The sequence below is a fragment of the Astatotilapia calliptera genome, chromosome 20 (assembly GCF_964374335.1).
Source record: "Astatotilapia calliptera chromosome 20, fAstCal68.1, whole genome shotgun sequence".
Lineage (NCBI taxonomy): Eukaryota > Metazoa > Chordata > Actinopteri > Cichliformes > Cichlidae > Astatotilapia > Astatotilapia calliptera.
The window spans coordinates 26525936-26549086 of NC_137441.1; the positions used below are offsets into that span (position 1 = coordinate 26525936).

At 44.5% G+C, this 23151-nt stretch overlaps 1 protein-coding gene across 4 annotated transcripts in view; it reads left to right on the forward strand.

The window, feature by feature from the left end:
- agrn (agrin) overlaps nucleotides 1-23151 on the forward strand; it is a 257870-nt gene that overhangs the window by 207681 nt on the left and 27038 nt on the right. For all 4 annotated transcript variants that reach the window (XM_026153154.2, XM_080295221.1, XM_026153157.2 and 1 more), the window contains 11 exons: nucleotides 236-400; nucleotides 1857-2000; nucleotides 4697-4821; nucleotides 4939-5044; nucleotides 9273-9692; nucleotides 11844-11969; nucleotides 16225-16352; nucleotides 18973-19087; nucleotides 19889-20008; nucleotides 20208-20573; nucleotides 22023-22215. In XM_026153154.2, coding sequence (XP_026008939.2) covers nucleotides 236-400; nucleotides 1857-2000; nucleotides 4697-4821; nucleotides 4939-5044; nucleotides 9273-9692; nucleotides 11844-11969; nucleotides 16225-16352; nucleotides 18973-19087; nucleotides 19889-20008; nucleotides 20208-20573; nucleotides 22023-22215 — 2008 coding nt within the window. The remainder of the gene's footprint in view (nucleotides 1-235; nucleotides 401-1856; nucleotides 2001-4696; nucleotides 4822-4938; nucleotides 5045-9272; nucleotides 9693-11843; nucleotides 11970-16224; nucleotides 16353-18972; nucleotides 19088-19888; nucleotides 20009-20207; nucleotides 20574-22022; nucleotides 22216-23151) is intronic.

A 23151-nucleotide genomic window follows, 5' to 3' on the forward strand; every position in this document is an offset into this window, starting at 1 on the left:
AAATAAGAATACGCAGAGATTTAGAAAAAAGGAAAATCACCTCAGCGCGCTTTATCCGCCTTTTTATTTGCGGAATAGGGTTTAGCTGACATTTGAGCCTAGCATAAATCTCTAATACAGAGTATCCATCACAGTAAGCATTATCCAACTCTTATAAGCTACAGGGATCTATAAACAGCAGCAGTGTAAGTTTGCTGTAGAAAAGTGAAATTCCTTGTTGCTCTTTTCCCCTCAGCTACCTGTCAGTGTAATATCTACGGCTCCTACAAGGGGACGTGCGATCCAACCACCGGGCAGTGCTCCTGTAAGCCGGGTGTCGGAGGGCAGAAGTGTGACCGCTGTGAGCCGGGCTTCTGGAATTTCCGCGGCATCGTGACAGAGAACATGAGCGGCTGCACTCGTGAGGAATTCCTTCTTTGTATCTGATCAGCTGTGCAAATGTGTTTTATTTCGATGACGTTCATTTTATGTATGTTACTTTTCAATCCTTACATTTCCTCTCCACAAATGGTCTGTGCACACACACACCGAAAAAAAAATCCATGCACATCAAAGTGTTAACACGCAGAGAGGTTTTATTTGGTTTTCAGAAATCCTGAAATAGTGAAATAGTTAGTCTAGATCAGAGATGTCAAAGTCGGTTTAGTTCGTGGGCCTCAGCTTTGATCTCCAGTGGGTCTTGTCAGTGGGTCTTGTCAGCAACTTGTCAGGATCTGGAACTTTCATCTCCAGCATCTCCGCAGACATCTCCAACTTTCATAGTTTGCAAAGTCCTGACTGACTTGTATGATTCACACCGCCTGCTCTAGATACACCATCAATATTTCTGTGTGCACTTTTCTTCTGATCTACTTTACTTTTATAGTTACTGAACAATTTTTTTTTCCAGAGTATAAACAATGTTAGTTATTCCCCCCAATGTTTTCTGGGAAGAAACCCAAAACCTCTGAGTCTGTAAAACTAAAGTCTTTGCCAAATAAATCCAAATCTGCATGGCTGGAATCCACTCTACATAAGTGAGAGTCATATTTCTCAAGATAAGAGCCATAGTTTGACAATACATTTCTCACTGAATTAATAGCAGTGCCTCCGAGCTACCCTTTTTAGAACAGAAGTTTATAAAATGAATATCCATAAAATATAGTCAGTCAAATTAGATTCTCTTCTAGTTAAGCTCCATATATTTATAGAGCTTAACTATTTGATGAGAGTTTTTGTGGAAAGATGTCTTACTTTGTCCTTTAGACCTGTCAAGGCTGTACTGAATGAACCATTCTCATTTGTATTCGAGTAAAGAACAGGGTCGGGACCCCTTGTTTGTCTTGGTGTAATGCAATATGGTGACTAGCTCGTATCCTGCCGCTGAGGTATCATAGGACATAGCTCCCCAAGTCACAGAGCATTTTCAGTCAACAGCAGGAAGCCTGCAGGTGCCTCACCCGTGGCCTGACCTTAACAAGGTTTACCCAAAGCAAGCAGACAGCACACCACACGCCAATACCACGTTCAGCAGGAGAGGAGTGGAAAACAACACACGTCATTGATTCCCGGAACATAATGGACTTGATGTCCTTCCCCGGCGTTGTTTTCCTGAGTTTCTCTTACGTACTCATTCCCCTCCTTCTTGTCCTCCTCCTGTGGCCCCTAGGGCTGGTTGAACTATTACCAACCCTTGATACTTAAGACAAAGATGTCTCTCAAGCACAACGCTACAGAGGCTAAGGTTGCTTCAAGCACAGTTTGTACAGACTATAAACCGAGCTATTCCTATCTCTCTTCCTGCCGTCGTCGCTAATTGACTGGCCTTTTCCCCCCTCATCAATCTCTCTCATTTTTTTTCCACCTTTCCACGGCAGCATGCAACTGCGACGCTACGGGCTCAGTCCGGGATGATTGTGAGCAGATGTCGGGTCTGTGCTCTTGCAAGACGGGAGTGAAGGGCATGAAGTGCAACGTGTGTCCAGATGGGAGCAAGATGGGCATGAATGGCTGCGACAAAGGTAATAAGAAAGAGCATCAAGGCCAGTGTGTGGGGCATTCAGAAACCAAACACACACACATTTCTCTCCTTGGTTCCAGCTTCTCTCTATCATTCCAAAGTGGTTTTTGTCACTTATCTGATTTGTGGATCAGCCTGGAAGCAGCCATTTCTTTCTTCATCGGCTCTTTGCATCCATCAGCTTTACTGGCAAAGAAGGAAGTGGCTGCAAGAGAGCTGATCAATAGTGATTAGGAAAATACTCAAGTGTACAAATGGCATGTGGATGACACATTTCCCATTGATATTTTATTTTCTCTACACAGTTGTGATGATTCATTGTTCTTTGAATGTGTGGGTTTATACCTCTGTTTAAGGACTATTGATTACTTTTGATTAATAATAAAAACAGCCCTGGTGATTGTACAAGCCACAAAGCCGGTTGAAGGAAAGGTTAGTTCCTGCTGTGGGGGCCTGCAGCTCCATGATTAAGATGCACCATCAGATATCGACTGGAAGTCAAATGCTTAATGAAGCCAGCAGTCCCAGCACAGTGGTGGGGCTCTTCGCCACACACCCTGCCAGATAAAAAGGACGAGTACTAGGAGGGTGCAGCACATAAAAGCAGGAGCTAAAGGGTGGGGTGCTCTAAGCCTCTGTGATGAAACAATGCAAAGACCCCACACTCACATCCAGGTGGGTGGATGGTGGACTCCCTGCAGCAGATCCTGCTGCGACAGCTTCAAGGCTTCAAACAGTCTTTAGGGGAGAACTGAGGAGAGATCTTGAGTGCTCACCTTTGGGCCCCTCAGAAGATCAACTTTTTTTTTGTGCAGCAGTTTTGGAAAATTGCTGTGCATGCCATGAATAATTGAAACTCAGAGAATTTGGGAATTCTATTATCACTGTTATACGGTTGGTGTAAAGATGCTGAATACAAGACAAGGATGAAGTCTTTCAGCTCACTCTTTCCACACTATAAAATCACCCCGAGTGCGACAAGTGGTGTTTTAACCTCCTAGGACCTGGCGTCCACATATGTAGACATCAAATTATGGGTTGTCTAGACCAAAATACTAAATTTTGCTCTTCAGGGCCCTGATATCCAATTATGAGGACATTATACTGACACTGTTCTATCCAAATTTAAAGCGAATGTCCTCATATGTGTCTCTCATTTTTCTCAGAAACAAAAATCAAGTAAAAAAAAAAAATCTGGTAATTCTTTGTTTTTACATTCATCAGGTCCCAATCAGCCCAAATATCAAAGAGAAATAAAAAATGCATGCCATGAAAGAGTTCGGGTCTTAGGAGGTTAAAACTGTGGCACAATAGCACAAGTATAGTATGAATGTTGTCAGCAGTGCAGATGAATTGTTATTTGCTGTTTGGGGTTAAAGTTTTATAGCTAGACGGCTTATAACACAGTTTGTTGTTATACTTTGAAATCCCCTCAGGACCTGATCCCAGCATATATATCAGAACTGCTATCCCTGTACTCTAAACCAGCAGCTTATAGTCTGTTCCCACGTCACTGTTAACACTCAAGAGAGACAGAGTGACTGCTGTATGCAGTATCATCTTTTACATTGCTTTTAAAGACTTTTTCTTTACATGTTTTGGTTATTTCAGTTCTTAACTATTGTGTTCAACTGTATTTTATTCTTTACTGGGTGTTTAACTGGCCGAACTTTTGGTACCTACAGAAAGGTTGACATTTTGATACACAGGAAATTGTAATGTTTTCAAAGAGCCAAACACAGGAGACCAGGATCAAAAATTCAAAACCTTAAGCATCAGCAAAACCAGCTGACAGAAAGTAAAGGTTGGAGTCTTGAAAGCATATTAGATGGACAAACATGATTGGACCTATACTAGGAACAAAGAACCAGGAATGAAAGGGCAGTAATACACAAAAAAAGCAAGGGAAGGCCAACATGAATAATGGAAATAACCAGCCCAATCTCACTCCCGAGGCGTAACATCCCGATGATTTGTCACGTTCCGCAGCGTTCCTGAGGAACGCGAAAGGTGACTTTCCGCGTTCTTATGTTACGCACCGGGTTATGGGTGAAATCCAGCAGAATGGCGGTCCTGCGGTAATACACGTTCAAGCCATGTATTCCAGCCCTAACACTAACTAACCTGTACCAGCACTTTAGTGACGTTAAATAGTGTTTTCCAAAGCGTTTTAAGTAAATTGATTCCAAACAGTTCTCAAGTTTAATCGTTTCTCCGATCTCATCATTTACGAACGTGTTGGGTGCCCGGAAGTGTAGTATGTTGACGATTTGTCACCTAGTGTATTACTATATATATTACTCTTTGGGAGTGAGAACGTGTTGAAATAACACTCACAGGAAAGAACAAGGATTAATAAAGGAGGAAATCACTACGAAACAACAAAACGTGGCAGAAATGTTGCCAGCTATAGTCTGATTTCACAGTCTCCATTGCTGTATATAAAGTACTCTATTTGAACAAAAGTGTTGGGCCACACCTCTTAATCTTTAAATTCAGGTGTTTTCAGTCCCATTGCCACAGACTTTTTAAATCAAGCACCTAACCATGCAGCCTGCATTCACAGTCATTGATGAAAGAATGAAGAGCTCACTGAATTCGAGAGTGGTGCTCTAACAGGATGCATAGATGACCCAGTACCTTTGTCCATATAGTGCGTACAGAACGTATAGCAGTGTAAACTTGTTTCTCCCACAGGTCCTGAAGCCCCAACTTCCTGTGAAGAGTTACAATGTAACTATGGAGCCACTTGCATTAAGGTGAATGGCCAGGCCCACTGCGAGTGCCCCTCACCTGACTGCGATTTGAAAAACAAAACCAAGGTGTGTCTTTCAAACTGTCTAAAGAAATAAGTTGTTTGAATGGAAACACATTCTTGTAGTTGCCTGTAGGGAGTTAACGTGTTCTCCCTTCGCTCCATCTCTGTCACTGTGGAGCAGGTGTGCGGCTCAGATGGGGTGACCTATGCCGACCAGTGCCAGCTGAGGACCATAGCCTGTAGACAGGACAAGGACATCACAGTGCAGCACTTTGGACAGTGCACAGGTGAGCCTCGTAGAAACCTCCATGCATAACGAGACACACGGATGGCCAACTGTTGTCAGTCCCTGATCAAAAGATAATGAGCAGTGCCGAGGGCCTCAAATTAACCCCCTCCTGCTGTTTCTCCTCCTATCCATCACTCTGATTCAGAAAGTAAGGTCAGAGCACTGTGAGAGCACATTTATCTTAAAATAAATGTTTCTGCACACACTCGAGCAGCTGTGCTTATTTCTTATTAAGGTAATTCAAGTGCTGAAGAGTATATAATAAAAGCATCTTACACGCATCATGTTCAATAGCACTTCTGTATATCGAACAAGCCTGTCTCTCCTCCTGGTTTTAAACTGCCTGGTGAGAATGAAAGCATGTGCCACACTACAGGGATCTCAGAATTAAGATGGAGATTTATTTATTTATTTTGAAAAGAAAAACAAGTTTGACTGGAGTCTGTGCGTTGCAAACTCACCAGATAGCAATGACACTTCCTCTTTGCTTTCCAGTCCCTTTGTTGGGATTTGGCTTCATCTTCAAACCCCCTGTTGGGGAATACATCAATCCCTTCGCAGCTTGATGCTGCCAGGAACACGATGCTGCTGAAGTATGATTGCACATGTAGAGTACATGTGTACTCAGGAAAAGGTACAGCTCTTGTCCCCCCTCCCCTCCATCCCAGCCCACATGCTGATGGACATTGCTTGGATCGGTGTAATAGGCACTGGGACCCTTGCCAAGGCCACAGCTTTCATGTACAGTGAAGTGGTCTCGCCGACTGCCAGCTTGCGTCACAGCAGAATTCTAGAGACGCCGCCGGCAAGAGCAGGAGGAAGCTCTACGCCAGCTGTGGAGCTGTGGCCGCGAGCCACTGCCAGGTGTCTTACATTTTCAGGTAGAAAAATGTTCATTCACCTCATCATTTAGTGGATCAAATGACCTCATGCAGAGACACGCGTCCCTTTTACCCCTCTTCCCTGAGTGATCCCCTTCAGACTGAAATGGCAGTATTCCAGACAGGAAAGGATGTTGATATAGTGTATGTTGATTTGTAGTTTCAGGTAGTCGGATTTAAAAAAAAAGAAAAAAAAAAAGAGTATGCTCAGTAAGGAATTGACAAGGCTTTGATAAGTCCCTGAACATCTGGTAATTACAAATTCAGTGCCGTGGGTTACCAGCAAATGGAGCCAAAATCCAGTCTGGTCTCACATTCCTCTGTTGCCTGGCAATAGAGATGTGGGTTGTGTGTAATCCCTCACCTAGCATTTCTGCATACACAGAAGGCACGAAGACGCCTCGCAGTGGACTCTCTCTCTATCTCTACGGGGACGATGAAGAGACAGGCGAGCGCTCGGGCCCCACCAGCAGCCGCGGAGGATCTTTTAATTTCTTCACCCGGATGCGGTCGCACCGCGGGTTGCTGTTCTGGCGCTGCTGTCGGCTCGGGAGTTAGATCTCGAGCTCATTTCACGTGTGGCTGGGTGCGAATTAGCATTTGCTCTGCCTCCACCCCTCACCACGCCAGAGCCAAGCCCGCCCTCCCTCCCACTGTTTACACGCAGCGCTTCCAGACGCCGGGCCACAGCGCCGTGGCATGCCAATGCTCGCCGAGCTGCTCCGTGGTTTGACAGGAGAGCAGTGCCAAGGGCTCTGCTATAAATGAGTGAATATTGATCTTTTTTAACATCATTGATCTGTTGCAACTTTTTATTATACAAGGGAGCGTGACTGCTGCTTCTGCTGCTGCTGTGCAGTCTGCCGCTAATGGGCAGGCTGAGGAAAGAAATTACAAGCCTGCAGAAAAAGCTCTTCAAATCTTTCTGCCTGTGACAGAGAGCTGTGATGTTACCCGGCTCTCTCTGAAGTCTCCTCCAAGCAGCCGCAGAGTATGGGGAGGAGTATTGCCGGCTTCTTTGCTAGGTCTCAGCAAAAGATGAAGCGATAAGAGAAGAATCCTCAAAAAAATATGCATAAAACACTGTACCGAGCACCGGAGGGAGGGCATTTGTACCGGTGAACAAATTCTGGCAGCGGGAGGAAATGGCCACCATGTTGGCAATGACCTGCCTCTCCCATATGGTGTTATTACCTGTAAGTTTGTAGCAAATTGGCAACGAAGGCCAGCATATGGCACAGGCAGCCCTCTGCCTGCTTGCTAGTCAGGGTTCTGTTGCCTTCTCCTCCATGTCCTGCGATTTTTTTTGTGCCATTATTCACTCCCTCGTTCAGTTTGCCATGCCATGTTTCCCTGCTGCTGATTTGTTAACCTGTATTTTCCATCTGATTTAAACCCTTTCTCTGTCAGGCTCTTTTTCCCTATCATTTCCTCTCCTTGCCTCTGTGGCTTCCTTGTCTTTCTCCTCCAGTTTGCGCTTTCCGAATCCCTCCTCCTCACTGAGGGTGGCTGACTCCACAAACAATCTTAATAATCACCTGTCAACAATAAGTACACAGCTGAAGCAAGCCGAGATGACTATGATTTATTTTGCTCTCTACTCTGTGACATTACTGTCCAGTGCTCGACTGGGAGGAAATAAAGCAAAAAAAAGGCAAATGGACTGTTAAACGTGATTAAGAGAAGCGTCAGCTGAACAGACTGTGCTGTCAGTCCTTCTCTGCTTTCTCCCAACGAGTGCTCCTCTCTTGCTTTATCCCATGTCGCTGAGCTTGCTTCTGGAGATGCCCACACACCCAAACACACATTAGGCCCTTTCCAGGGACCAATCCGCTTGACGCTAAGCTTGGCACAAGACTGACAGGTGTAGCCAAGAGGAAACGCGATGCATGCCACCTTCCTTGGTGATAGCATCGCTCCTCTATGCACTCCAAATCTCTCTATTACAAATATCTTCCGAGCTTTAAGCTGACAATCTGTGCGTCTCCCGGGCTTTCTGCCGTCTCAGTAGGTATCACATTTCACACCTCGGTGAATAATTGCCGATCAACTAAGCGATTATAGCGGTGTAATTAAGTCCTACACATAATGTTAGGCGAATCCTAATGAGGCGCATGTCTACGGTATAGCTTTTTATTTTTTAATCTCCTCTTCATTTCACCTTCTCGCTAACACACATCTGTGCTCGTGGGACGGCAAGGAGCGAAGAAATAATGACAATATTGCCGTGACTGCTCGCCACGGCTAAATCTGAAGTGTTCGCTTACGTAGCATCTCCCTGCCAACTCACTTATCTCCCGCAGGAGTTTTTGTCCCATTTATCTCTCTTTTATCGCCAACAGTTTGTCCTTTTGCACCAGAGCTTTTTGCATTGGTAATGATGGGCTCTTTACAGAGAGGCTCTTCTCGCTCCCCTCACGTGGAAGGATTCTTTTTCTGTTGTTGTTTTTGTTGCTCTCTCTGTGTGTGTGTGTGTGTGTGTGTGTGTGTGTGTGTGTGTGTGTGTGTGTGTGTGTGTGTGTGTGTGTATTGACACGAGTGTGTTGTGGTGGCATTGACGGATACTCATGCTCTCTGCAAGCAGCGCTCTTTGAAGCCAGAGTTAAAGCCGGCTTTTTTTTCTTTCTTTTTTTTCTGCCCCATTTCTATCAATCATTCATCACCGGAGGCACTGGCTGTTGGTGATTAAAGCTGTGCTACTGGAGGGCAGCGTTTGAATATGGATATATAATTCATAGGCATTGGCACAGCAACACACAAACATGCATATTGTGCACACGAATGCATGCCATATGTGTACAAACACAAGCACAAATACCCTCCACACAATGCGCTGACACCAACTGGAGTAGTTTAACCTGGTTTGGGAAACATAACTCGTCTGCAGGCGGAGTGCACATGCCCGAATGCGATGTGTCATCTGTTGGCATATTCCATTTTCACTCTTAAGACCCCTGAAACAAAGATTTCTGACATCTCATCCATTGCAGGCTTTTTAATCACGGGCTGCTTGTACAAACAGGCCTGTTTGTGTATGTGTGTGGTTTCTAATGTAATTACTTAATGACACTGGTGAACATCGGGGAGATGGGTTAGAAGATTAGAAGAGACATAATCACTCACTGAATACAGGAGTTATAGTGAGTGAAAAAAAGTTATAGTGAGCAGTAGGTTGTAATAATCATTAAGTGATTTTGTTATGGTTTATTGGCTAATTATGTTTTTTTTTATTTCCTCTGGTGTGATTTTTGAGGTTTTACTGCAGTAAAGTAAAACAAAGTCCAACACTTCCATCTATGCTCAGTCATTCATCCATTCCTTGCTTCCTCCCCTTCCCTCCACCAGAAACCATCTCTGAGCCAGCAGATCGACCCACCCCAAACCCCCCCGCCACCACCCCAAGCGCAACCGTTGCTGCCGCCACCACCATCACCACCGTCGCACCCTTCCATCCTAACATGGTCCACGGCGTCCCGCCTCCATGGATCGAAACCCTCGAGCAACCTGCGACCACCACCCCCTTTCCATCCCCTACACAAAAAAGTGCGCAAGCAACCAGCCACCACTCCACCCACATCCAGCCGCAAGCGCCGCAGCCCAGCCCAACCGCTGCCGCCTCCACATCCTCTCGCAGCGGTCCAATTCCCTCGGCCGCCGCAGTCTCCTTCGAAGGCTCGGGTAGTGGGGATCCAAGCGGGGACGAAGCGACTGAAGAAGAGAGCAGCGGCATCCCAACGGAGGCCAGTGGGGCCGAGGAGACTGTCGGTAAATCCCTGCTCTTTCACTTCATTATCCATAAAGCTTTGGGTGTGTGTGTAGGGAGGGGAGGTTTTTCTCAAAAAAGGGGCTGGTCAAACTCATAGTCTCCTCTTAGTTCACATCATAATGCATTCATGCCATCATCTGTTAATTGAAAATGAAAAATAGGCACAGGCTTATGTATTTGTATGCAAATTGCTTTTGAGGAGACAAATGTCACAGGCAGGCAGGCAGGGAAGAGAAATCTTTGTCAACAGGTGCTGTTAGTGTCATTTCCACTTGCATAAGATGTATATCTCAATTTCAGACAGAAAAGAATGTATTTGCATGGTTCACTGTTGCTACATCGCCCATGCGTTTTTCTTCCTCCCATTCCACCAGCTCTCAACAGCTAGCAAAACAAAACCCAAGCTCTGTAAAATACACTCTAGATGGAACTGCTGGTCCGCATCTCAGGATCTCTGGAGCCTGACTTGACAGGCTGATGTGACTGGGAGGTTGAGGTGCGAGTGTGTGAGCCAGCATACCTTGTCACATGACTAGTCTCAAATCTTTCCCGACATGCCTTCCTGGGCTCTGGCGGTTACCGGGCCTCTGGTTGAACAACAAGAGGACGACTAAGACTTTTCAATCAGTGCTCTCTTTTTGATTTTTTTCTTTTTTTCTGATGTTGCCTTCCATCCGTCTGTCCACCTCACCTGACAGCTCGCAGTAACAGGATAAGATTGATGGAACGGCAAGGCCCCAATGTGCTCTTCCTCGGCTCTTCCTCCTCCTCCTGCTCCCCCTCTCCTCTCGTTCCTGCTCCCCGAGTTTTAGATTTATTCTCTTGTCAGAGGCTGACCAGAGTGCTCGGTGATGCAAGGAGCATGTAGCTTGTCTGCAAAGGAGACCTGGCGTCTTGTGACTGTGTGTATATGTGTGCGTATGAATGTGTACCCAAGTGTGCCTGGATGTTTTTCCTTTTTTTCAACAGTCAGTTTGTGATTGTTTGATTAGACGATTTTCCAGGACAGTTTTGGATATTGAAATACTGAACTAATCTGTTTCGTCATCTGTTTTGTGTGTTTGCGTCTGTGTGTGTGTGTGTGTGTGTGTGTGTGTGTGTGTGTGTGTGTGTGTTAGTCTTATCTCCTGTTCCTCGTGTCACTGTGTTTGTCCAATCCAGAGTGCACATGTCACCATCTGAGCATACAAATGTGAGTAGGTCAGAGGTGCACCTTTTCACATTTTTGTGCCTGTGGTATTTTTGCAATCCGAACAAATCTGTGTGTGTATTTGTCGTTGTGTTTATCTGTGTTTATTTGACAGCTTTCATGGCTTCCATAGGAGTTGCACTGCCCGATGCTTCTGTAAATGTGCAGACCACATGCCAGCAGATGCCCCATAAACCCCAGCCTCCTCCCACCTTCTGCCCCGCCCCCTTCTCCCTCCTCCCTCCTCCTTCCACATCCTTTGACCGCATGTCCTTGAGAAGGACGTCCCTCGCCTCTGACGTGTTTATGGCTTGTTTAGCCGCTAGCTCTTTGCCTCGACGATTATTTCTAATCTCTCCGCGGCCATAAAGTGCACCGCCTCGACACCGAGACAACTCCCCCTCCGCCAACACCATCATTAGAGTGGACCGAAGCTCGCCGCTGTTATATACACACTCATTCTTCAGATAGAGCAAGCCGAGCCACTTTTATGTCTGTAATGTCCCAAGATAGCCAGATATGCAGTGACAGTAACACAAACACGAGTGTATGTTGTTTTTGTCCTCCTGGGACTCCTTGAAGGTAAAACTCACCCAATCTGCAGCGAGCAGTTATCACATCCTCCCATCATTAAAAGTGAGCCATGTGTGAGATGACTGGCAACACTCCCCATTAAGTGTTCTCTACCTGACAAAAAGAGATCCAGGTGTACAATCAGTTCTAGTGAAAATGCCACATAATCACTCCTGACAGATGCCTTTATTAGTGTCCAATCACTGGTCAGCACTCTAAAACAAACACACAAATGTGTGTAGATGCGAGAGAAAGTTGGAATTGTAGGTTTTTGACCTTGGAATCACTGCTGGTGTTGAGTGCCTAAAAATTGTAGCTCTGTTCTGGGTTTCCTACATAAGCTGTAACGTTTCATGAACTATTATGAGCCTCTGTGTATCACCCTCAGGTCCCACAATGGCGAGCACCACTTTACCCACACTTGAGGACAGGTCGTCCTGCGACAACACAGAGTTCGGCTGCTGCCCTGATGGCAAGACACCATCCAGTACTCCAGAGGGCGCCAACTGCCCCTGTAAGTCAAGCACACCTTTGAAAACGACTTTCTTTACTCTCTAATTACCTAAACATCTTCCCGGCTGTCTTCTGCGTCTTCTGTCTGTTGCTGTTGTTTCACCAGCTTCTGTAGCTCTTGCTTTGAGTCGCAGAACTCTGGCTCTGTTTGTATGGAGGGCGCCTTTCATGGGTCTTTTGAGAAAAGTAATTGGCTTTCCCTCCAATAGTGAGATGAGAAGACTGATACCGCTCTCATGCCTGTGCATTAAGTATGGAGCTGGAGCCAGGAGGTGATTAGCTTAGTGTAAAGGCTGCAAGCAGAAGAGAGCAGCTAACACATCTCTCTGCAAAGCTCACCACTGAACGCTTTGTGTCACCTTATTTAACAAGCACACACACTCAAATGTGGTAACGACGGTTTCAGAGGGACTTGTTGGCAGTTTCTTCTTCCTCCAAACTAATCGTGTCACAGCTCCATATTTAAAGCAGAAAACAAAACAAAAACCCAAATTTTCCAGCTGTAACCTCTGCTGCCTGAGGAAGTCCTTGTCGTCCTCCTCTGTTTGCGTGGCCTCGCGCTGTTTTGCCCCAGACATCAGTAATTGATGTGCTGTCTTGAGCTTTAGAGGGAAAAAAAGTGCAAAATGCTAAAAATAGTGTTGCAATGGATTATTGATCCAGACAGAGTTATCCGCACAACATATTGTTAAGGAATACTGTGTCGGAGGACAATTTCTGTTATTACAATAATTAAAGTGACTCTCAGTTAACTCGTGAAACACAGTCAGAATAATTGCACAAAAGTGCAAGAAATCAACTACTCGTCATTGTCAGTCTGCCAGTGTCGTGATTCAGAGAGGCACTGCTTTCCATCTATTTCAGTCTGTATTCATTTGCTGACATGTGAAAATTGAACAACAATATATATAAATATTTAAAAGTATAATATACAGTAAAAAATCCTCCTTAATCATCACTTATGACATATAAAGTGTGTGGGAGTTTTATCTGTGGAGACCTATTTCTTCTGATTTTGCTGTGTTCAGAAGGTTTCTGGGATGCAGTCGCTTGGCTGTAGGTGGATAGCACAGGCGCCGGCCAATAGTAGCACACAGAATATGAGGACAGAAGTAAAAAAACAAACAAAAAACATGGAAACCGGCTTATATGGCTGTTTCCGTCTCTCTGCTCTGCTCGCTGTTTAGGTAAGAAACGTATAAATAGCTGCGAGTCTGAATGTCTGTCGCCAACACACACACAGTCGCACAATGTGTGCACCATCCCGCGCAACAGGAAGAGTGGATGCGTTTCTTTGTGCCACCAGAATCAAAACATACCATCATTCCTGACTCTAAGCCTGCTCCCTGTCTTCACTGATTCAGTCATTATCTAGCTCGCTCGACCACCGCTGCTGTCTGTTTCGCTCGGTGAGTCGGCCAAAGGGCCAATTTTCAGTATTGTGTTTCTAAACATTAGCCACCATTTGCCTCGTGTTACACCTCTAATGTTGACTTTACAAATCGGGATATCGGAGCGTTTGGCTTAATTGTTCAGAACAGGTGGTGTTTTTTGGTTTTTCTCTGCAGCAGTGTTTTTATGAATCACTTCTATCATATGTAAATGAGCTTATTGACAGGTGGCAGGAAATTAAAATAAGAAAAGAAAAACAGAAACAGAAACAGTGAAACCATTAGTCTGACCTTGGTAATCCATTTTTATGAATTCTGCAACACTTTGCAGTCTCGCCCTGATATTAGTCATAACCAACAGATCCTCAGCGAGTTTCCTTTTCTCTTGTTTTGCTCGAGACTCTTGAACGCTCTTTCCTCTCTTCTTTCACCCTCGCTCCTTTTCTTTTAATCTCCCTCTCCTCTTGAATTCGCACCCCTGCACCCTCACGTGCGCTCTTCTCTTTATCAGTCCGCGCCACTGTTCCTTAGTTCCCTTCTGAGCTCTTTGTCACCTTTTCTCTCTGTCTCTCGCTCTCTCTCAAACCAGTCAATCTCAATCCAGTCTTGCATCAGTTCATTTCTCTCTGGAGTTGAGCAGCGAGTGAGCCCAGAGACTAGAAGGGGCCGACGAGCGCTGTTGTACCAATCAGTGACTCCTGCCACACTCAGTTCATAAAGATAAAGGGCTTCTCTCTCTCCCTTCATTTCTCTATCTCTCTCTCTCTCCATCCCTCGGTCGAAATCTGCCGTCTATTTGTCCTAGCCGTGGTAGTCTGACTGATTGTGAAAAGAGGGATTCACTCTGGCTCTCGGGGGAGCTTTGGGTCATGACTTGAAAGAGCTCGGGCCACAAATTAGTGCATGGAGTTGCATTTCTGGCACGGTGAAGGTCCCCTAAGCCTTTCAATAAACCAGCAGAATTTACTGCCACTCAGTCTGCAACATGACCTAAAGATATGAGGCCACCTTTGCCCATCCAGAGCCCTACGCCATTTATTTCTTTCACAGAATTTACAGGCAGGGAGAGGTGAAACATGAAAGGTTCTGTCGAGGTTGAATCCTGTGACATTTAGCCTCGAATCCGGCTGATGATAGAAACAAGCTCGGGCTACAAGAGAACTGTTAAAACGAATCTGCAAAAGCCTGTAAATATTTATCCCAGCTAACAATGACGGCACACCGGCGATCGATACTTCATTCAGCTCAAGTGTTATTACCAATAAAACCGAGCTGCGCGATAAGCTGATCAATACGCTGGATTTTTTTTCTTTTTTCTTCTCCCGAGAAGGCCTCAGCCAATCTCCCGCTCATTAGAAGTGAAATGACACATCCCTCTGCCTCGTGCATCGGCTGCTATTTCATTGTACGACACAGTTTATTGATATCTGACGGGCTGTCTCACGGGGGGAAAAAATAATTGTTCGTTGTTCAGATTATTAGGACATCACATGTGGAAAAGGCTCAAGGTTTGGTTTAGCCCACACTGACATATTTAAAAAAATTAAACACCTTGGTTATAGATTGCATTGGGTATATTTCCCAGTATAGTGTAATATAAAAAAATGACTCTAGGTCCTGCGTATGTTAAATTTAATGGCATCGGGGATAATTGCCAAATGCTAATGTGAAAGTTATTGGCACACTGAGCTCCAGATACTATAAACTCTTCCATATGCCTGGGGAAGTCTGACATATCCATTACATTTTACAGTTCACTAGAATCTGATAGCCAAATAGCTCTGTCTGTCTTTTTATCACTCTCTTTCCCTCTCTTTACGTCCGTCACGGCAGTGGTCTGGAAAATCACCCTTTCTGATGTTTGTCTTCTTTGCAGATTAGAAGTCAGATCTCGCTTGTCCCCCCTCTCTTTTCTTTCTTTACCCCTCTCCAAACTGTGTCCATTTGCCTCTATTTTATGGCCACCGTCACTTGTGAATCGATGTGTGCTGCCCGTGAAAGTACTGTAGATGGTGAGGGAGGGGAGCGAGAGGGCGGCGGCGCGCGCCTGTGTGTGTATCGGTAGTTTCTGCTGTCCTTTTCATGCAATTTTAACCAGGCTGTGTCAGTCATGGGTCCGCCTGCATTAAGGAGACAATTATGACTATCTTTCACGATAATCATACAAGTGCTCGTCCTGTTCTCTCTGGCATTGCTCAGGCAGGGGCTGCCATGATTGATTTGGGCAATTTGTTCTGCTGATTATGAGCGGCACAGAAACTCCTCCGTTCTCCACCACACACATAAACACCTTCGACTTTCAGCTTTATATCGCACTGCACCTCTCTGGCGGCAGTACCGAGAAACCATATAGAGTTGATAGATGTCGGACAACATAACCCCCAAGGTCGCACAGGGAGGCTTTCTCTTTGCTGAGGAAGGCACTATTTTGAGTGCCCGTGGGTTGCTTTCACTTTAGTGTGTGTTGTTTTTTTCCTCCATGTGTTTGTGTGTCTGTCTAACTTGTTGTCTTTTTACCCAGCCCTCCATGGCACGGCCAGCTTTGGGGACGAGTCTCGGTCTGGTAAAACTGGCCCATTTTTCCACCTTCTGTTCATCTCTTCTGTCATATTTCACAGTCCACCTGTTCCACCACCACAAATCCACCGCCTCTACCTTTAATGGCCAAACTGCAGACCTTTTTTAAAGCCCCAGACGATCAGCAACACACTTCACTAACCCCTCCTTGTCAAACACACACAAACACACAATCCATCACTAACCCAAAACTGGCACTGCTCTGAAACGAGGGGGATGGCAGCGGGGAATGAGTGAAAGAAGAGGGCTTGAGCCACAGTGTTTCTGTATCTTCTCTTCTTCTTCCAGCCACCATGAGGTTCAGCGGTTCCCTGCACCTGGACCAGGTGGATGGCCAGGACCTGATCTACACACCTGAGATGGAGGACCCCAAGTCCGAGCTATTTGGAGAGACAGCCCGCAGCATAGAGGGCGCTGTAAGTGGCTGAATTTGCTGTCACACGATTTCATGATTAATTAATAGATTAAAGAATCCACATTTACATCTCTCAGCTTATACTGCCCTTTGCTAGCTCTCAGCTTTTTAAATAAGCTTTTTAATGAGGTTTAAAGTACTTTTAAATGTCCTAATGCCCTTTGCTGTTTTTCCAGCTTGTTCTGCTGTCCTCAAGTGTCAAAAAAGTGTCCAGAAAAAGTATAAATTAAAACTGCTTTGATGTAATTGATTCAAATGACAGTTGCCACTGTTGCCATTAGGGAAACTTGGAGAGTAATGCTACAAAATTCTCCTAGTATTCCCAAGAATGTTCTTGTCATGAGTGGAAACCTTTTCAGACAACACTCAAAGCATCGTGTCACACTAAAACTCTTCCCGAGAGCCAGACTAATCAGATTCTTTCAGCTCCTTCAGGCAGGTTTCATCGCACGTTTTACAGACTTGACACCCCTGAAGTAGCTGAGTAATATTCTGCCACACTGAGCTGGAGTGATTTCTGTGCTCTGACATCTGATAGAAAAAAACAACAATGATAAAAAGAAAGGAAAAAAAAGAAGAAACCACACATTTTGCTGGCTGGCTGCACTTAGAGAGGAACATACATCATATCAGAGGCAGACAACGTGGCCTATCTGATATTTGATTTTTAATAAAAGGGGAATATTAGAATTCTCTTATAATCTGTGATCTGTAGACATGAATATGTAAAGAAATTGAATAACATTTTCAGATGTACCTGCCTGACACAGGTGAAGATATTAAGATTTACCATTCTATTTTTCCTTTTTTTCCCCTGAACATTTACATCAAAATAGGAATTCCAGAGACTTATATACATATCTACACACAGATATACACACACACAAATATATATATATATATATATACTACAGAAGTATTAATAACGTCCAAAGAATGTGGCCTAAATAAACAGACAAAGAAATTCTTCAAGCTTAAGACCAATACATAAAATAAATAAATAACAGCTTTCTGCAGACTTGTTTAAAGAATAATTTGTCAGTTGCTTGCCAGACACTTCACAGTATTCAAAAAGCAGCTTTTCATGTGAGATTAATTATGATTTTTCAGCTATTTGAAAACTCAAGTCCTTATTCTGGATATGAGTCTCATAAGTTTGGATGGTCACGATGCCAGTAGCTGTAGCCAAAACCCAGGCGGGCACAGAGCCTGTACAGTAATCACAGCTTGGCTCGTGTTGGTTACCCTGGTTGAATTTCTCCACTGTCCGTTTTCTATGTTGAGCTTAGACCTTTGAACAAATGTCTCTGTTGTCAAGCCAGGGTCTTGCTCCTCTGATGAAATGGGAACTTTGTGTGTTTGTGTGTGTGCGCGCGCTTAGGTACACAGTACACATGTACCAGCTGTTGAATTGTGTCACTATGCCCCACTGGGACCTAATCTTCTACCTCACAGTGATTTGTGAGTGTGTGTGTACGTGCATGTGTGTTCATTAACACTATCAGCCTGTGTGTCTCTGAAGCCTAGTGTGCCACTTGACGCCAACCACCCCCTATTCATCTTCCAGCACACACACTGAGCACATGCAGAGCATACACGCCAGGACACATTCACTTGAACGTACGGGTATATAGAAAGAAGGCGAATCAGCCCGCCGCTCGTTTCACTGACAGAACAACCTGTTGTAATTTGCAGATAAATTAACACGTGGAAGAGAAAGAGAAGGAAGCGGAAAAGAAAGACCAGGTGGTTTTGAGGACCGTGTGTCCACGGGAGAGTTTGCCCACCGTGACTAAGCCAGTTTTGGAGGATTTTATTTTTCGACTTTGCTGTCACACCTCAGCCCACAAATTAGAGACATTTAATGCATGAAGGAAATCATCTTTAACAAACTGAATCCTCAAACCCAACAAAGTCCACTCAGTCACTCATTGTCACTGATTAGCAGCTTTTTGTTTTTATTTTTTAAATATTTTTGCTTCTTCCATCAGCTCTCACCTCATTATTGTCTGAGGACTTGCTGATTTACAGTGTACATATCATGAATAGGTCACTTTTAATAAAAAGAATCACATCATGTGATACATTCACAATTTAAACTAGTGCACATAACTTCTTTTTTTTTTTTACTTCTAGCATAAAAATGGCCCATTTTTAAGAGAAAATACTCATCCAGATTTGGGGTTAAAAGGCAGCGTCAGTATTTATAACTGTTAAAATATCACTGTTGGCTGATTTTAAAAAATCCCACTTCAGTCAAACCTCATAAAGAGCACTTCAGGCTGTTACAACGTGCACACAGTAACGAGCATCAGTAGCAAAACCAATCATAATGTCAGGGTAGCTCAACATTTATCTTAGCTCCTCCTGAAAACTTGTTCCAATAATTAATGCCAGGGCAGCAGCTAAATGTCAGTTTGTGCACCCACACCCAATGGGTTCCTTCCATGCACCCCAATTTGAGAGGCAGCTTCTTTCTTCCTCAGAGATAGGGTACAGTCTTCTGGAATTGGACTCGCTGCCGTGATAGCGTGGAGCTCATTACCGGCCTCATTTATCATCTCCTCTGTCTGTCCGTTCTCTCCTCCCACTCTTTCTCGCTCTCTCTCTCTTCTCCTCAGCTCAATGAGTTGTTTAGGAAGTCGGCGGTGCACAAAGACTTTATGAGCGTTCGTGTCCGTAACCTGGCGCCCAGCAACTCCATCCTGGCCTATGTCGAGGCTCACTTCAAACCAGGTGAGAGATCCTTATAGAGAGATAGATGAGCTTTGTGCATTTGGCTTTCAGCGAGGAGGGTGTGTGAGATATGAATACATTTTTAGTAGAAAAATAGGCATCTTGTAAATAGATGAGCTTGGATAGTCTTGCTTTCTGAAATTTGCACAACACGTGCTTTAAACCATGGGTGGGGCTCTCCAGGCTTCAAGGGCTGGTGTCCTGCAGGTTTTAGATATAACCCTGGTTCAACACACCTGAATCAAATAAATAGTTCATTCCCAGGCATCTGGAGAACTTCAAGACAGGTCATATAGCCATTTAAATCAACTGTGTTGGATCAAGGACACATCTAAAACCTGAAGGACCTGCAGGATATCTAAGGAATTGGGTATTGTCTAAATATCATCATGTTACAATACTTTTCTTGGATCTTGGGTCATATGCAGCAGCTGCTTCTTTAAACTACCACACAGAACATCAGCTTCCTCCGTTCCTTTTTATTTTTATTCCATCGTTTTATGAGCCTCATTTAGTGTCCTTGATATCCTTCACGTGGGTTATCGGGTGCCGTTATGTGCCGCTCCTCCATGGCCTGTAAAGCAAACATCTGCGGCGAACATTATGAGACCAATTCATCTGGAAAAAAGCCGGACAATCAACGGCTGGAGGACAAGTGGTCCACGGAGACCCTCCCAACTGTCATACATAGGGCTGTTTGATATATCCCTTTTAACATTTAAGGAGCTCAAGCCTTGTATTTGCTTTGGAGTGCTCCTCAGAGGCCTTGCTCTAAATGCTTGTACCTCTTGTTTGTTGTAGATACAAGATTCACCGTGGAGGACATCGTAGGAGCCCTGCTGAAACAGTTAAAGGCCTCCAAAGACACCAGCATCTCTGTGAAGAAGCCGGAGGATGAGAATATTCGCTTCACCAATTATGGTAATACAGTGTGGACTTAACAGAAGTGTGTAGGGATTAATAAAATGAAAGGGAGTTTTAAGTTATTCATGGGGTAGTTTATCAAAGGTTTTACAGGTCTTGAATAGAAAGTCTCAGAACCGCAGGCTCAACATACTTTAATGTCCCTTTTATTTCCTTTTTCCAAATCCTTTTGTTCTCCAACCACCTCTGTTGACAGGCCTGTCCTCCATCTCCATCTTCACCACCACTACCACTACCACCACAGCGTCAGTCACCACAGCTGCTCCCACCACCTCGACCAGGCCTCCTACAACTTCCCCTTACATCACCCGTCGACCGACAGCCACCACCCGCAGGCCCTTCAGCGGCAGACATAAATTGGTGCCGGTTACCTCGCCTCTAACCACTACTGCCCTGCCTCCAGCCACTACCGTTGCCCGCTTCACAACCAGGCCTTACCACAAGGTGCTGCAGAAGCCCTGCGACTCCCACCCCTGTCTCCACGGAGGCACGTGCGAGGAAAACGGCAGCGAATTCAACTGCAAGTGCCCCGCGGGCCGCGGAGGGACTGTGTGCGAGAAGGGTGGGTCAGCACAGAGTTTTCATTTTCTTTAGGAACTGTATCTTTTGCCATATTTCTGATTACTCTTAAATCAAAAGTTTCAAAGTCTCGGCTTATTTCAGACTCATCTAAGAAAATGAGCTCAGACAGACTTTCCCTGTAATTTGCTACTTTGCAATTAGCAATTTCAAAGAACCCACCAAAGGCTAACGGTTACAGAGATTTTGCAGCAGCTAAGTGGGTTTTAGGCACTCCACTTTTCATTGTGCCAATCATGCTTTTTAGCTGTTTTATAATCACTACTAACCACATCTTCAAGTGCTTTGATGTATTTATAAAGTAGCAGAAACATACCATTATAATAGGAAAAAAATCAAATATTAGAAACACTTGATCAAATAAAACGCTATTTTAAAGCGAAAGAAGAAATGCATTCTCCGCGTCATGCTTTGGTTTGGCGTGGTTGTAGCGTCTGCAAGGTGACACCTTAATTGGCAGTGGGAGTAATGACTTTCAGTTAGCTTTGAAATATGTAAATGAAATGTTATGTGGCCACAGATGTGGATTTATTGGATCGTATAAAGCTCGACGGTTTATCAGCGAGCAATCACAGCACTGTACAGAGTGTCAGTTTTACGGTCGGTGTTGAAGAAAAAAGAAAACCCTTGGAAATAAAGAGCTGAGGTGTGATTGAGTTTCTCCCCAACTGCTGCGCTTCAAGCTCATCTCGAGTGATTCAGACAGGCCCAACATCTCAGAAATGAGCGACCACTGAGCCGTGCACCAAAGGCTACACAAAATCCAGCCGAGGCCGCAGAGAAAACCATAAACCTGGGAGAACTTTTTAGAGAAGCGCAGCTCCTTCCTTTCTTCCCTCTTACTCTACTCTGGGATTTTTCTGAAATGGGGAGCAACCTCACGCAGCTGCGTCTTAAGATAATTGACACTAATTGCTTTGATGGGGATTAGCTGGTGAGAATCAGTGTGGATCTTTGCGTTAGAGTGCTTAAATGAAATCATGCACGCATACACACAAAACTGCACAACCAGCCTCCCCGAGATCAATCAAGTCATTAGAAAAGCGAGAGCTCATCAGATGCCGTTCTCCTCAGAGAGACAGACAGGAAGACAGATGGACGGTGGGGAAAAAAAGGAGCCCAGGAGAGATAATGCATGATAATAATCAGAATTGTCAAGTAGATTCACAAAAAACAAACATTTCCTGTGTGTGTTTGTGTGTGCACGCGTGTGAGACTGTGCACGATGGCTCCTCTTTCTGCACCTTCTGCTTTTGATAAACCTATCAAGCCTTTGGTGAAAACATCAATCCTGTAAAATAAACAGAATTCTTCTCATTTTCTGTCACGTGCCGCTCACGCATCATAACGTGCATGAAGCTTCTCTCACACCGCAATCAAGCAAATCACATAATAATGACGAGAATGTCTCGTTGTCTTCTTTCCTCCACAGTGATCAAGTACTACATCCCGTCATTTGGAGGCCAGTCCTACTTGGCCTTCCCAACCATGAGCGCGTACCACACTGTCCGCATCGCCATGGAGTTCAGAGCCTCTGAGATGGACGGCATCCTGCTCTACAACGGCCAGGATCGCAAGAAGGACTTCATCTCTCTTGCTCTGGTCAACGGCAGGGTGGAGCTCAGGTGAACGTCAGCTGATTTAAGAGGGACCTTGTCGGCTAACATCAGTGGTCCTGATGTTTTGTTTTTTGATTTAATTCAGTGGGCTTTTTACTTTCACATCCATCGTGGCAAAAATAAGATGAAATTTTAATGATCAACACTATGAAACCGGGTCATTGCAGCAGCAGCTGACAACAGATGCAGATAAGAATAAAACAAAGAGACGGCACTAAAGATAATGAGGCAAATAATTACAGTGAGTAAACATGTCGGAAAAACGGCTGTGCCGGGAAAAGAAAAAGCTACAGTTCACATGATTACAGGTGGAAGGAATATATACTCGGGAATATATGCTAATGTCCCAAGTGCACATTTTATATGTTATCTTTAATCACACAGATAAACAAAGGAAAAATCTAATCTGTATTTACAAAATGTGGTGTTTGTATTTACAGATGTATTGAATGAGAAAGAAATTTCAGCTTAGATGCTTTAAATGACTCTTTTCCATCAGAACTGTGCATGTAGCAGTCAGGTTTGAAGTGGTACAAGTGTGTTTTTGTGCATGTTGTCAACACTGGTGGGGGCAGTATCACTCTAGGACCAAAGCAAAAAATAGAAGAATAAATAATCAAATGTAGCCAAACAAATAATGATGTTTTTTTCATCATCCCTTCTTGGTAACCATCTACAGCTTTTATTCCATCATGGAATGGATGGAGTATATTTGCAGACTTAAAGTCAGGCTGGGTCACCGTTAGGAAATTGATCCTGATGTAAAACTGGTGTTTTGCCCCTTTAACATGCACACTGGAGATTTATGTGGGCAAAATATCTAGTATTACACTTTAAACTGAAGCTGACAGTAACTGCAGGTCTTATCTAGTCTCATGAGAGACGAGACTTTTCCTGCCAGAAACCTGCAAAAACACTAGCACTAATCTCTTCTCTCTGCCG